Below are 13,415 nucleotides of genomic sequence, written 5' to 3' on the forward strand. Positions count from 1 at the left end.
CTTGTCTCTCAGTAGGTAGCTGTGACCTTAAATAAGCTCTTTCAGCTATTTCCCTGGGCTTCAGTTTCCTTCTTTGTAAAAAAAAAGGCGCCCTCTGAAGTCCTTGGTCATTTAAAGTTACCGCCTCCCTTTCTGCTGCCCCCAGCATTTGGGAATGGGGGCCTCTGCAGTGCACCTCGTACGGGCTGAGTAAACATTTACCCGCTGGTTAACTAGACGGAGGCTAAGAGGCGCGCAAAGCGGATGACGAGGCGTCCCCTGTCACTCCAGCACAGAGCAGCAGAGCGCCGCGGAACGATGGGCCTGCGACGTCCTTGAAACTACTCTTCACTCCGCAGCTCCATTCCTGGAGTACAGTTAGCTGGTGCTCAACTAATGAGCGAAAGTGTGAGTGAAATGAACGAGAGGTGGACCGCGAAATGTGCAATTATCTAGTGAATTCCCGCAAAAAAAAAAAAAAAAATTGGAGACAACGCCGCCCTTCCCCGAGTCTTCCAGGCGACAGCCGAGGTGTGAAACTCCGGCAGCTGACAGGCGAAGCCTTTCAGATTTCGCTTGGCTGAGAGGCGGCAGGCGGGGCTGAGGGAGAGAGCGAGCCTGGAGCACACTCGCCCCGCCTCCCGCCGCGCGCGCCCCACCTCCCGCCGCGCGCGCCCCGCCCCCCTGCGCGCCCCTCCTCCCGCCGCACGCGCCCCCGCCGCCGCACGCGTCCCTCCTCCCGCCGCGCGCGCCCGGGGCCGCGGCGAAGCCGGGCTGGCGGCGCGCGATCTCCGCGTAGCCGCGCGGGTGGGTGGGATCGCGGCAGAGCTCCCGGCGCCGGGGCAGGGGCGGGAGAGCACCATGGCGGCGGCGGCGGCGGCATCCGGTCCCCGCGCCGCGGCGAGGTGAGGGGCCGTGCGTCTCCCTCGCGGCTGAGGAGGCCACAGCCGCCCGTCCGCCTTCCGCGCGGGCCGCGGCTCCGGCATGGCCGGGCTCATTAAGAAGCAGATCCTGAAGCACCTGTCCCGGTGAGAGCGCCAGCGCCGGCCCCGGCCGTCCCGGGCCCGTCCTCGTCCCCTTCGACCCTCCTCCCTAAAGCCGTACTCCTGGCCGGCCTCCCTCTCTTCAGCCCCCGGGCCGGGACTCGGCGGCGATCCCCGCCTCAGCTCGAGCCGGATAGCCCGCTCCGGGGGCCGCGACCGTTGTCACCGCGCTGCTCTGCCCTGGCCCTGGGCCCTGGGGGCCCGGCGCCCCTGCCCCGGCGCGGGTGCCCAGGCTCTCCTTCCCATCGGAAGAGCCCCCGGCCCTCCCGACCGCAAGGATCTCCTGACTGGTCGCGCGCACCTCAGTTCCCACACCGCCGGGCAGGTCACCCCGGTCCCCCTTGCATGCCCCCCGCCCCGCCCCAGGCCCTCTGCCCGGCCCCAGGTGGCCCCCGCGGTTCCCACTCTTTCCTGTCGGCCCCGCGGCGTCTTCTCCGCGCTGCTGCCCCTCCCTCGGGGCCGTCTGCCCGCCTCTTCACCCGCCCACCTGCCCGCTCCTCGGTCTTCGTCTTCCTCCTTCTGCTCCGGACTAGACCCTTCATTCCCGGCCACTCACTTAAAAATGACCCAGTCCCGCAGTCCTTCAGAACCCATTCTCCGCTCAGATTCCCACCCGTGATACTGGTTTTCTCCCTCCCAGAAGCTCCCAGCTCCTCTTCGTCGTCTGGCTGACCCTGTTGCATCACCCTTGAAAAAGACCTAATCCTTGCACCCAGGCCGTTCCTCGAGTGTCCGTTTCCCCTCCCGGGGCTTCTTTTCTCATTTAACACAGGCTAAATGGAGAAAGGGCATGAGAGTTAGGCATAAAGTTTCAACAGCCTTCTGTTTAAGATATGGAGGATATTTGGACAGCCTGTGAAAAGAACTAACGACGCCCACTTCTGCTTCGCAGCCATCAGATAAGCAGTGTTATGTCCGCCAAGTCATTTGGACCCGAGCTGGGTGGCACGCAAAACTGTTCGCTTGTAACTGGGTGACTGCTGGCCCCTGAGTTAGGATTGCAGCTTGTCAGATCTGGGGTCCAGAAAAATCAGAAGCTAGCCTTTCACTTCGTTTTCACTCCTTATTCCCGGCAGGGCTTAGCGATACCTTTAGACAGCCGTTGTCTCTCACGTGGAGGGTGATCCAGTCCTTGTCTCCACAGTGGTCAGTGGTTTTGAGGAGGAGGGAATAGAGGGAGAAGCCAGTCACATGGGACCCCAGGCCTTGTTCTCCTTTCTTTTCTGGTCTTCTCATTGGCTCGGTGAGTGCTGTCACTGCATCCTCTCTTCTGGCAGACACTTTGGCCAATTTACTGTTATTTTGATTTTAGACTTTAATTAGTAATTAGATTCAGATTCATCTCTTGGCTCATCACCACACCATGTTTTAAAGTAAAAGCGGATTAGAGGCTGGAGCTGGAAAGTGCCTTTGGATCTTCTGCTTGGGTTAATTCCCTAGTATATTCTTTCTCAGGTAACATTCGTTTGGGTGTGCCATGAATTTGCTTGCTCTGTGTAAAGACATGTGTATGACTAATGATTGTGAAATGAGGCAGAAAATTTAACTAAAGGGAAACCATTAATTTGAATGAACACAGGATCAGACAAATTTTGGGTTTAGAGATGATCTTACCTAACATAGCATTGTGTTTAAGAGGTCAGGCTGATTTTGGTTTACTTTCTTTAATTGCAAAATGAGGATAATAGTAGTATCTAACTCAAAGGGTTATTGTGAGGGTTACATGAGTTAATACACAAGGGCTTACCGCAGTGCCTAGTGCATAGTAAGTATTCAGTAAAGCATGCGATATGGTTATTTGGGAGGCCACAACTTGTGTGATGGTTTGACATAAGCCATAGACTTTTCCAGAAAAACCCACATATGCAAACAGATTATTTTTTATGAAAGTTCCCATGGTGGGGAAAGTTAAGAATCCCTTAAAACACATGCCTTAACCTCTTAAGGCATCTTGAATGAATGCCCTGAATAACCCCTGACTAGTTCAGCCTCTCATTTTATGACTGAGGAAGCTAAAGCCTAGAAGGATAAGTGACTTGCTTAAGTTGCTGTGGAACGTACGGTAGAGAAATAGAGGGGGTTCCCTGGCGATCCAGTGGTTAGGACTCTGTGCTTTCACTGCCAAGGGCGTGGGTTCAACCCCCAGTCAGGGAACTAGGACCCCGCAAGCCCCATAGAGTGGCCAAAAAATGGGTAGAGAAATAGAACCTGGCTTCCTAATTCTGGTACACTTCTGCTGTACACTCATATTCTGCGCTAAGAAGATAGAATTTTTAAAGAAAAATTTTAATAGTATATGCTGACATATTCAGTGACTCCTTAGTGAACAAAATATCCCTTTTAGATGAAGTAGGAATAGGTGTTAGACATTGGTAGAAATTTCTTGTTTCCTGAGGGTTGCGTGGTTGACTCAGGAGTAGGGTGGAAGGTTATTCAGGGCTGCCTTGCTAGGATGTAGGTCTGACTGGTGGAAAGGTCAAACTCCTGAGGCCTTCCTGTTGATTTAACTCCGAAAAGCTTCCTTAATCACACGTGATATTTGTGTCTCTACTACACATCCAGAGGCTGGCCTGCTTGGAGGGGAGCTGTAGTTTCTATGGCTTGCCAAACCTGATGAGGAAAGAAAGAGGAGAGTTGGGATACTGGGTTACTATATTAGATAAATATTTGTAGGTGTTTAATAATTACTTGCTGATGATGACAGTGCTGCTTGACCTGGAGGAGTATCCTACAGCAGGAAGGATATCCCAGCGACTCATTTATTATGTTTCATTTTGCTCATGAAGTTTTGCATATTGAAGTGTCTTGTTGAAGTGCATCCTACTTAGCAGTAGACTATTTTGGTAAACAAGATTTGGAGGAGGTGATGTTCCAGATCCTACTCTGGGTCAGGCACTGAGCTGGGTGCTGGGGATTCAGTAGGGAAGAGGTACAATTCTCTTTTAAGGGCTTTAACCTATGGTTTGGATGACTGATGTATAATACAAATAGCTTGTATGTTCAGTGTTTATTTAAATAAACCCAGGAGGAGATTTTTACTTAGAACAAAACAATAATTTAAAAAATACCGCAAATTGATTTTTCACTGAATTAGATTATTCTTGTCTTAGATCCCCTTAGCTAATGACCTTTTATTGTACAAATAGGAAGAAATATGATGGATTGTAAAGTAAGTCGAAGGACTATGGCTCATGGAAAGGGAGTTTTCTCTGGGGCCAGACAAGCTAGATTCACCTTCCTGCTCTGCCACTTAATAATACAGGGCAGCCTTTCTGAGTCTTAGTTTTCTTATCTGTAAAAGATGAGAATAAGAGAGAATACTACATGCCTAGCAGAATTTTTTGAGAAATTGGGGATAAAGTGTTTATTATAGTGCCTGGCGTGAAAGTAGAGTTTAATGAAAAGTAGCTGTCATACCATGGCCAGAGAAGTTAGGGACACATCCATGGTATAGGTGACTGCAACTCACTCAACTGGCTCTTTTAGAAAGCCAGCAGAAGTCTTAATTATTTACTCTAAATGGCTGCAGGAAATGTGACTCCAAGTGACAGAGACATGGCTGATAACATGATAGGTATTTTAAAAAACATAAGCGTTAGATGAAATCAGAGACATAGTCCTTTAGGAGAATAAGAGAACCTGACTGTGAGCTCAGCTTTCTTAGATCCTGATCAGTGCCCCCTCATCCTGGAGAGATCCCATGGCTAGTCCCTGGTGGACAGCTGGAGTTGCCCACTCAGAGGCTGCCTGGCCAGGGTCTGTTTAGGTAAAGGTTTGTGTGGGCAGGGCTTGTCTCGGCTTCCAAGTCACACTCCTTTGGATTAGGCCTTACTTATTATCATCTTCATTTCCTGAATAATTATTTTGTACATTTTCTGGTAATAGTGCAATCATATACATCTTTTGTTTTCTTCCTCATCTTGTCTTGCTTCTGAAGAAGCACTTTTATTGACTTAGCAAATATTTAATAGTAATAGCCAATTGTGAGAATGAACACTTTATAAGTCTTATGATGATTTAATCCTCAGCCTAACATTGTGAAGGAGACATCCGGCCCATTTTATAGATGAAGAACTAAATGAGACACAGAGAAGTTAAATAACTTGCCCTATATCAGTAAGTGGTGGGACTGAGATCCTAACACAGTCACTCCCATTCCAGAGCCAGCCTCCTTCATCTCTCTACTGCTCTAATGCATCTCATTTACTGAGTATTTCAAATTGAACAACCAGCACCATGTGAAGGAAGAGAATATTAACCAGCACCAAGGAGCTCCCTGAGTCTCCCCCATCATTACCTCTACCAACGGGTAGCCACTATCCTGACTTCTAACAGCAAAGATTAGTTTTGTCTTTATTTGTACTTTATATAAATGGAATCACAGAATGTATACTTTCATGCCTGGCTTCTTTAGCTCAACATTGTTTTTGTGAGGTTAATCTCTGTTGTATCAATTTGTAGATTTTCTGTTTTCATTGCTATTATTCTATTACATGAATATACTTAAATTTATTTGTACATTTTTCTGTTGATGGACATTTGTATAGTTTCTCAGTTCAGAGCTGTGCTGAATAGTGCTATTAGGAAGAGTCTAGTACATATCCTTTGGTGAATACATGTGTCTGTTGTGGATATACCTAAGAGTGGAATTTCTGGGTTATGGGATATGTGTGTGTTAAATTTTAATAGATATTACGAAACAGTTTTCCTAACTGGCTGTACCAGTTTGCACTTCCCCTGAAAGTATATAAGAATTCTGGTTGTTCTCCATCCTTGCTAACACTTGGTATTTTTCATCTTTTTCATTTTAGCCATTCTGGTGGGTATGTTTTGAAATATTTTTACTTCATCTGTGATAAACCAGATGGCCCCTTTATTTTTGCCTTTGTTTAATTTTCAAATTCTGATTTGTTTGTGAATTTTAGTCAAAGCAAATGTCAGAACCTTGGAAACATAAGATCTTTTTGAAGAAATGTTCCAATTGGGCAGGTTCAATGGAAGTAATTAGGGTAATTTGTAACCATTAACCCATAAGTTTCTTACTTGGAAAGGATGTGATGCTTTGCTTCCTGTCAAATTACCTTAAAGAGAAAGGAGGGATTGTCCTCTAGGCGTTTGAGTTTTTGTTAAATATTTGGCATTCAGACTACCCTGGATATTAAATAATTTGTTTCTGTTCTATAAATTTAGTGCCCCATTGGCATAGCTTTTTTTTTTTTTAAAAAAAGATGTGCCATGTGTCTTGTGGGATCTCAGGTCCCCGACCAAGCTGTTAAACTCAGGCCCCAGCAGTGAAAGCCCAGAATCCTAATCATTAGGCCACCAGGGAACTCCTGGCATAGATTTTTATCTTTACTAGAGAAACTAAAAATAAATAAATAAAAATTTAGAAAAAGAAACTAAAATTTGAATTTCATAGTTTTTGTATTAGAATCTTTATACCTTCCCAAGGGTGTTTCTCTTTTACCCTAAAGTGGTTGTCTTATGTCTTAAAAAAAGCAATGTTTATAAGCAATGCAAATTTCAAAGCAATGTGGTCATGTATCAGACATAAAAGGCTTAATGTATAGTTCACAAATAATGAAATCAGGTGCTTTGAAAAGCTGATTGAGCAGCAAGTTATTGTAGTAGAAAGAACCAGGACTTTGAATTCTAAAAGGTGACTGTGCATTGTGACTCTGCTACTTGTAAGCTGGTGTTCAGCAAGTCTTTTAGTTTTTTGAAGCTTTGGTTTCCTTATCTGTAAAATAGGGGATAATAATGCACACTTGTCTTGAGGATTAGAAATCATGTATAAAAGTGCCTGGTACTGAAAAAGTATTCAGTGAACAGTGACTATTACTACTTATTAAAGTTGTTCGAGAGAGATCACTAACAGTGTCTAACTTATCCAAATGAATAATTCTTTCGACATTTAAGAATTATGTTTCTTAACATTTTAATGCAGAGAAGTAGAGATGAATGCTCTGTATCATTGCTTACAGAGAGAAGGAAGCTAGGGCTGGTCCTGTTTATCATTTTTTCTTGCCGAGGCATACTACAAGGTAAACTTTGGCCTCAGAATAGGTGAAATACCTGAGATGTATATACTGGGTTGGGTCCTTAGAGGATTTACTGATCTGGAGTTTAAGAATATAGCACAATTATATACTATATTTTCAGAGTGGAAAAAAAATTAGAGGCCATTTAGTTATCTGCGCCTAATACAAAACCTTGTTGGAAAATAATCTGTAAGTATGACATGAATCACTGGGGGAAAAAAAATGTTCTTTTTTTTTTTGGCAGCTTAATTCTCTATGATTACTGGGGGGGTGTGACCTTCATGTGGCAGGGATTATGTCCCTTGACTGCTTTGAAAACCAGAGGGTCTGAGGATGTTTTGAGTGTGTGAAGTGGGTGCAGGAGAAGGTATGTGGAGTGAGAATGCATGGTTGTAACTCAGGGAACCTCAGACTTGGGCAGGGTGGGGATAGGGGAGCAGAAGGGCAAGGGAATCCAATTTGCCCAGTGTCACTAAGGAACCTTTTATCTTTGTGTGATGAAGAAAGTGCTACTTGCTGATTATGGATGCTAAGGAACATTTCCCAATATGTATAAGCAATGGAATCAATCAATCAATATCTATAGTAAAGGAAAAAACTAAAGTGTAAAAATAATACACATTAGCAGTCTAGGTAAAGGATAGGTAGTTTGTACATTCTTGCCACAAAATAAAGACTAGATGTATCATAAATGATGTGTTGGATTGATGTTGTTTTGTTTGCCGACAGCAATGATCATTTTACATGGATAGTGAGTCTTTATAGTGCCTTGGAGATACATAGCTTAGATGTCAACCCATCATTTAAAGAATGAGAACTTTGATGGTGAGAGGTCAGTGTATTTAAGTCTCTGACTTATGGAAGTGTTATATTCTCAAAATTTATTTCTAAGTTTGAAATTTGGAGTGTGTGGTTCAGTAGTAGAAACAGTGTTATAACTGTTGAATAGGTTCTCATCCCACAAAAGCCACAGTATGTTAATTATATATAATATAAGCTCACTAGATGGAGATCTGTGTCTTGGTTGTTTGGGAACCACGTGAAGGGGGAGGAGAGAAGAAGGAAAAGAAAAAGTTTGGAGTAAGATCTTTTAGATCATTGAGATCATTGTATCTCAGCAAGGCCTAAGTCCATTTTTTCCGGTTCTGATTGAGGGATATGACCAGCATTCAATGAGTGGGCTGGAGATGTTGATGTCATGCAGTGTGTGGAATTGTTTCACACAAAGAAGGATTATCCTTTGTCTTTTTATTTACTTATTTATATATTTTTGGCCACAACAAATCTCAGTTCCCTGACCAGGGATTGAACCCCGGCCACAGCAGTGAAAGCCCAGAATTCTAACCACTAGGCCACCAGGGAACTCCTTGTCCTTTGTCCTTTTTGACTTCTGAATGTTTGTCAGATGCTTACAGAGGTGAGTTGCTTGTGTAGATTATATAAGCCTGCTCAAGTGTAAACACGAAGTACTGCGTAACTTTTTTTTTGGCTGCTCTGTGCAGTTTGTGGGAACTTTGTTCCTCCATCGTCAGAAGTCAGATCCATGCCCTCTGCAGTGGAAGGAAGCATGGAGCCCTGACCCAACCAGTGGAAGGAAGTGGCCACCAGGGAATTCCCTGGACAGCTTTAAACTACAGTGAACGTTCCAGGACTGCAGCTTCGTTTGGGAAAGATTGTTTTGAACATTATTTTAGAGAAGGTTGTCACTCTTGGCAAGACCACTTGTAGAGTTGAGTCTATCAGGGCTGAAAACCACCAACTTAGGCTGAAATCTGAAACAGCAAGTTTGCTCTTGATCCAGGCTCTTTTCCCTCCTTTATGCCTCTTCCCCACCTCCCGAGGCCGCTCTGTCACGCACCCACTGCCCCGGTTCTTCCCGCAGCCCTCTGCAGCCTTACCCTGTGACCCCAGGCCTGTGTTCTCTGCTCCCCTACTCTCTCGCCAAAATCCCCTAGGATATATGATTTCAGCTAAGTCAGGGGGAGGAATGGAGAAGATATTTGGGAGCAGGACTGCTGTTCTAGTTAGATCAACGCCAATTCACTGTATGTCCCACAGGGTCAGCTCCCCTAAGGCACTCTTACTTTCGTAGCTCCTCGGTCCGCAGACACTCTCGAAGCTCCGAGTGTGTTTTTTATTTTCCTAAACCAGTTTCTGTTACCATGGCAGTGAGGATGGGGCAGGGGTCCGGGCAGCAGTTTATGAGTCATTTGACAGCCGAGGTGTTCTGAAATGTGTACAGTCAGCTCGGGATGGCTCAGTTCATTTCAGCTGAACTTCCTCCTGCCATCTGGTGTAGTGCTTTCACAGGCAGAGCTGAAAATATACGTTTCCCTTTTCTAAGAGAAATCTGTTTTTCTTTCTTTTTCTTTCTTCTCGCTCTCTTTTTTTTTTTTTTTGTGAAATCTGTTTTTTTTTTTTTTTCTTCCAAACCTGTGTGAACGAAGGGGCTGCAGTGTTCAGGAGCTCATTTCATTTGAGGAAATGTCTTGACAGAGGTTGATATGAAAGGAGAGGCCTGGCAGTGTCTTGAAGGATATCCCTTCCTTGCAGGTGGAGTTGGCTGTGGTTCCTAGATCCTTGGAACCCTCAAGAGAGGCTCCTCTGCCTCTGTGAAGAAGGTTTGTTGCAGGAAAGTTGGATATTCAGCTGCAGGTGGTGCCTCAGCCACTCTTAGATATGGAACTTGGTCTCCCCTTCGGCTAGCCCCAGACCCTGGGCTGTCTGTGAGGACTCTGATTCTGAAACCATTTATTCATTCATTCTTTCCAGAAACTTTTTGATCACCTGCATTGTATGCCAAACACCTGGAACTCAGAGACAAATGAGGCAAGATTCCTGCTCAGAGACTTAACTGCCTATAGAGACAAATAGGCCTGTAAACACTGGGCCCAGTAAAGCCTTCAGAAGTATCCGGGCAGCCAGCAGGGCACAGACAGTTAGGGGCAGAAGGGTGATGCCAGGCAGAGGCTGAGAAGCAACAGGTGGTTTGAGGAGACTCCATGTGCTTCTGCATCATGCAGTGTGGGCTAAAGGAGTACAGCTAGAAGGATATTGGCTAGGTCATAGAGGCCTGAATACTCTGCCAAAGCATCTGGACAGGGCTTATCTTGTTCTCTGTTGCCGTTGACCTGGGTCTGAGGCACCTGGAGTTTCTTTTCTCCAAACTTCTCTAACTCTTGACTTTGTTTAAAGTCACGGAGATGGTTTAGTGTAGGCAAGACTGCAAGTTTTTGAGCCAGACTGCCTGATCTTGAATCCTAGCTCTCTAGCTCTGTGACCTTGGACAAATTATTTAACCTTTTACACTTAGGTTTCCTCGTGTACAAATCGGAGACCGTGGCTGTCTTTTATATCATGAGGTCATTGGGAGAAATTAATTAAAAATGTATAAGATAGTGCTTAGGACAGTGCCTGGAATAGAGTAAGCAATTACATGTTAGCTATTACTTTAAAAATAATTTTTGTTCTCAGAGAAATATCTTTTTTAAAATTTTCTGATACCATATTTTATTATAACAGCTTTTAGATAGAGCTTTCAGAATATACTGAATCTCTTTCTTTCCCTCTCTCCTTTTAAAAAACCTGACACTTACTAACTATTGCAGATGGGAAGTGTGTACCTTCTAACCTCAGCTTCCCAGCTTATATTTATTTTTGTGTTTACAGATGACACTCTTAAACCTGGTTTAACATGTTTGGATAATCAGACATGTAGTTGATTTGCAATGTGTGAAAGAATATGGATAGATTGTTGGATATACCCCTTAGTTCATGTCACTTATTTGGCAATTGTCATTTATTTGTTTCTTATTAATATCAGTAGACATTAATTGAACATCCTTATTCTGGGTTTTGAGTTAGACAGAGATCTAAATGATACAGTTCCAGCTCTTGAGGAGCTCATCGTCCTCCCTAGAGACCTTTGTTTGTATTTTAAACTTTTCTTTGTGCCTTCCACAGTTACCTGATTTGGTTTGAACCTACTAAATCTTAGTTGAATGTGCTGCTATCTTAGGTGTGGTGATGTGTGTCTGCTTGCACATGCACTCACTCACTCGGTCATGTCCGACTCTGTGACTCCTGGATTGTAGCCCAACAGGCTCCTCCGTCCATGGGATTTTCCAAGCAAGAATACTACAGTGAGCTTCCATTTCCTACTCCACAGGATCTTCCCGACCCAGGGATCGAACCCAAGTCTGTTGCATCTCCTGCATTGGCAGGCGGATTCTTTACCACTTGTGCCGCCTGGGAACCTATCTTAGGTATTTGTTTATTAAATGATCTCTGTAGGGGAAACTACTCAAAGATTTTGACAGGGCTTTTCTTCTACCATCAGATGTGAAAGAAATCACTTTGAGCAGTCTATGCCTGTTAAAATAAGCATATGTTTTGGTCAAAATTAGGGCCAGTTGTGCTTAAAAAGTAAGGACACCCTCAGTGTATGGTATGATTTTCCGTTTTCCTTAGTTTCTCTTTGGGCAGTTTTAAAAACTTAGATAATCTGCCTGCTATACTTCTCTAAATAGCTGTTTAAGCCTTTACCACAAAGAAATATCTGTTCTCCTTCAATAGTGAATAACCAACAATGCCCATTAGTGGAATAGGCCTTCCTTTTCTGAGTATTAGCAGGTACACTTTCACTTTGATTAGAAATACAGTATTCATTAATTCTTACTCTTGATTTAAGTTTGAAAATTGTCATGACATGGAAGTAAAGAAAATTAAGGGGACTATGTTAGGATGAGAAATGTTTCTAACAAAGTGAGACATGCCAAGACTTGAGTCATGAGGTGTAATATCTTCAAGACCAGTGTAGGGGAAAGAAGCCGGGACCCAGTGTCTATGGGAACTGGTTGAAGAATTGAGAGGGCAGAGGGCAGCTATCTCTGAGATACAGTTGATGAAGATCCCCCCATCTCAGTCCTAATTCTAGAATGATCAGTTAAAGAGCATATTGGGACTTCCCTGATGGTCCAGTGGTTAAGACTGCATGGTTCCAGTGCAGGGGGTGTGAGTTTGATCCCTCATCCGGGAACTGCAGTCCTGCGTACACATAACATGGCCTAAAAAAAGCATTTTTTTAAAAAAAGGTATGTAGGAAAGATGATGAATAAGAAGCTGCAGCCATATTCTAGGTGGTGGTCAAATATGTTAACAGTCAGGTAGATGAGGGTCGATGAGTAACATGTCCTACTTTGCTAGTGGGCCAGTTTGTTGTTGTGTTAGTCACTCAGTCATATCCAGTTCTTGTGACCCTCTGGACTAAAGCCCACTAGATGCATCTCTCCATGGGATTCTCCAGGCAAGAATACTGAAGGGGGTTACCATTCCCTTCTCCAGGGGATCTTCCCAACCCAGGAGTTGAACCCAGGTCTTCTGCATTGCTGGCAGATTCTTTACCATCTGAGCCACTAGGGAAGCCCCAGTAGGCCAATTTACAAGTATTCAATTCTAGAAGAAAACTGGATCAAACCAGATCCAGTTATTAGTGTTTCAGCTAAATAAGACTAGCAAGGCTCCAGGCTTAGAGGAGGGCATTAGAATGTTCATCAGGAGTGTTGTTAGGAATTAAGGACGGAGAGCCTCTAGAATGTCCAGAATTCTGGGATGGGGATTAGGGTAAATAGGAGTGCTTCAGATGACCAAGCTACCTTTGGTATGGGAAGATTTGGACTACCAGTTATAATTGTTGATAGTATGAATCAGTATCATGTCTGTGATAGGAAATTTGGCAAGATCTATCAAAATGTAGACTCTGCAGTTTCACTTCTATGAATTCATCGTACAGAAGGAATCAAGTGAAAAAGGCTATTTAATGAAATGAATATAAGTCAGTAGGGACTTTATTAAATAAATTGTAGTGTATCTATATAGCAGAGAAGGCCATGGCAACCCACTCCAGTACTCTTGCCTGGAAAAACCCATGGATGGAGGACCCTGGTGGGCTGCAGTCCATGGGGTCATGAAGAGTTGGACATGACTGAGAGACTTCACTTTCACTTTTCACTTTTATGCATTGGAGAAGGAAATGGCAACCTACTCCAGTGTTCTTGCCTGGAGAATCCCAGGGATGGGGGAGTCTGGTGGGCTGCCACCTGTGGGGTCGCACAGAGTTGGACACAACTGAAGTGACTTAGCAGCAGCAGCAGCAGCAGTATCTATATAGAGGTATTGTTTATAGATTTACTCTCTAATTATTAAAAAAAACATTAAAAAATCTGATGTTATCAAATGCCCAAGGTATTCACTAAAGAAAGAAGCAATTTTAGTAGAATATATATAGTAATTGTCTATCTGCATGTATAACTACTATCTATTGTTGTTAATCTATAAGAAAGCCCAGCAACTT

The 13,415-nt window shown here is 44.1% G+C and overlaps 1 protein-coding gene across 2 annotated transcripts in view; it reads left to right on the forward strand.

Annotated features, from left to right (window-relative positions):
- The first annotated feature begins 746 nt into the window (after positions 1-746).
- UHRF1BP1 (UHRF1 binding protein 1) overlaps positions 747-13,415 on the forward strand; it is a 73,575-nt gene continuing 60,906 nt past the window's right edge. The window contains exon 1 of one of the 2 annotated variants that reach the window (XM_043449826.1): positions 747-1,007. In XM_043449826.1, the coding sequence (XP_043305761.1) occupies positions 964-1,007 (44 nt within the window). In that variant the 5' untranslated portion in view covers positions 747-963. The remainder of the gene's footprint in view (positions 1,008-13,415) is intronic. The other variant, XM_043449827.1, reaches the window with a different exon arrangement.

Source organism: Cervus canadensis, chromosome 28 (genome assembly GCF_019320065.1).
Source record: "Cervus canadensis isolate Bull #8, Minnesota chromosome 28, ASM1932006v1, whole genome shotgun sequence".
Lineage (NCBI taxonomy): Eukaryota > Metazoa > Chordata > Mammalia > Artiodactyla > Cervidae > Cervus > Cervus canadensis.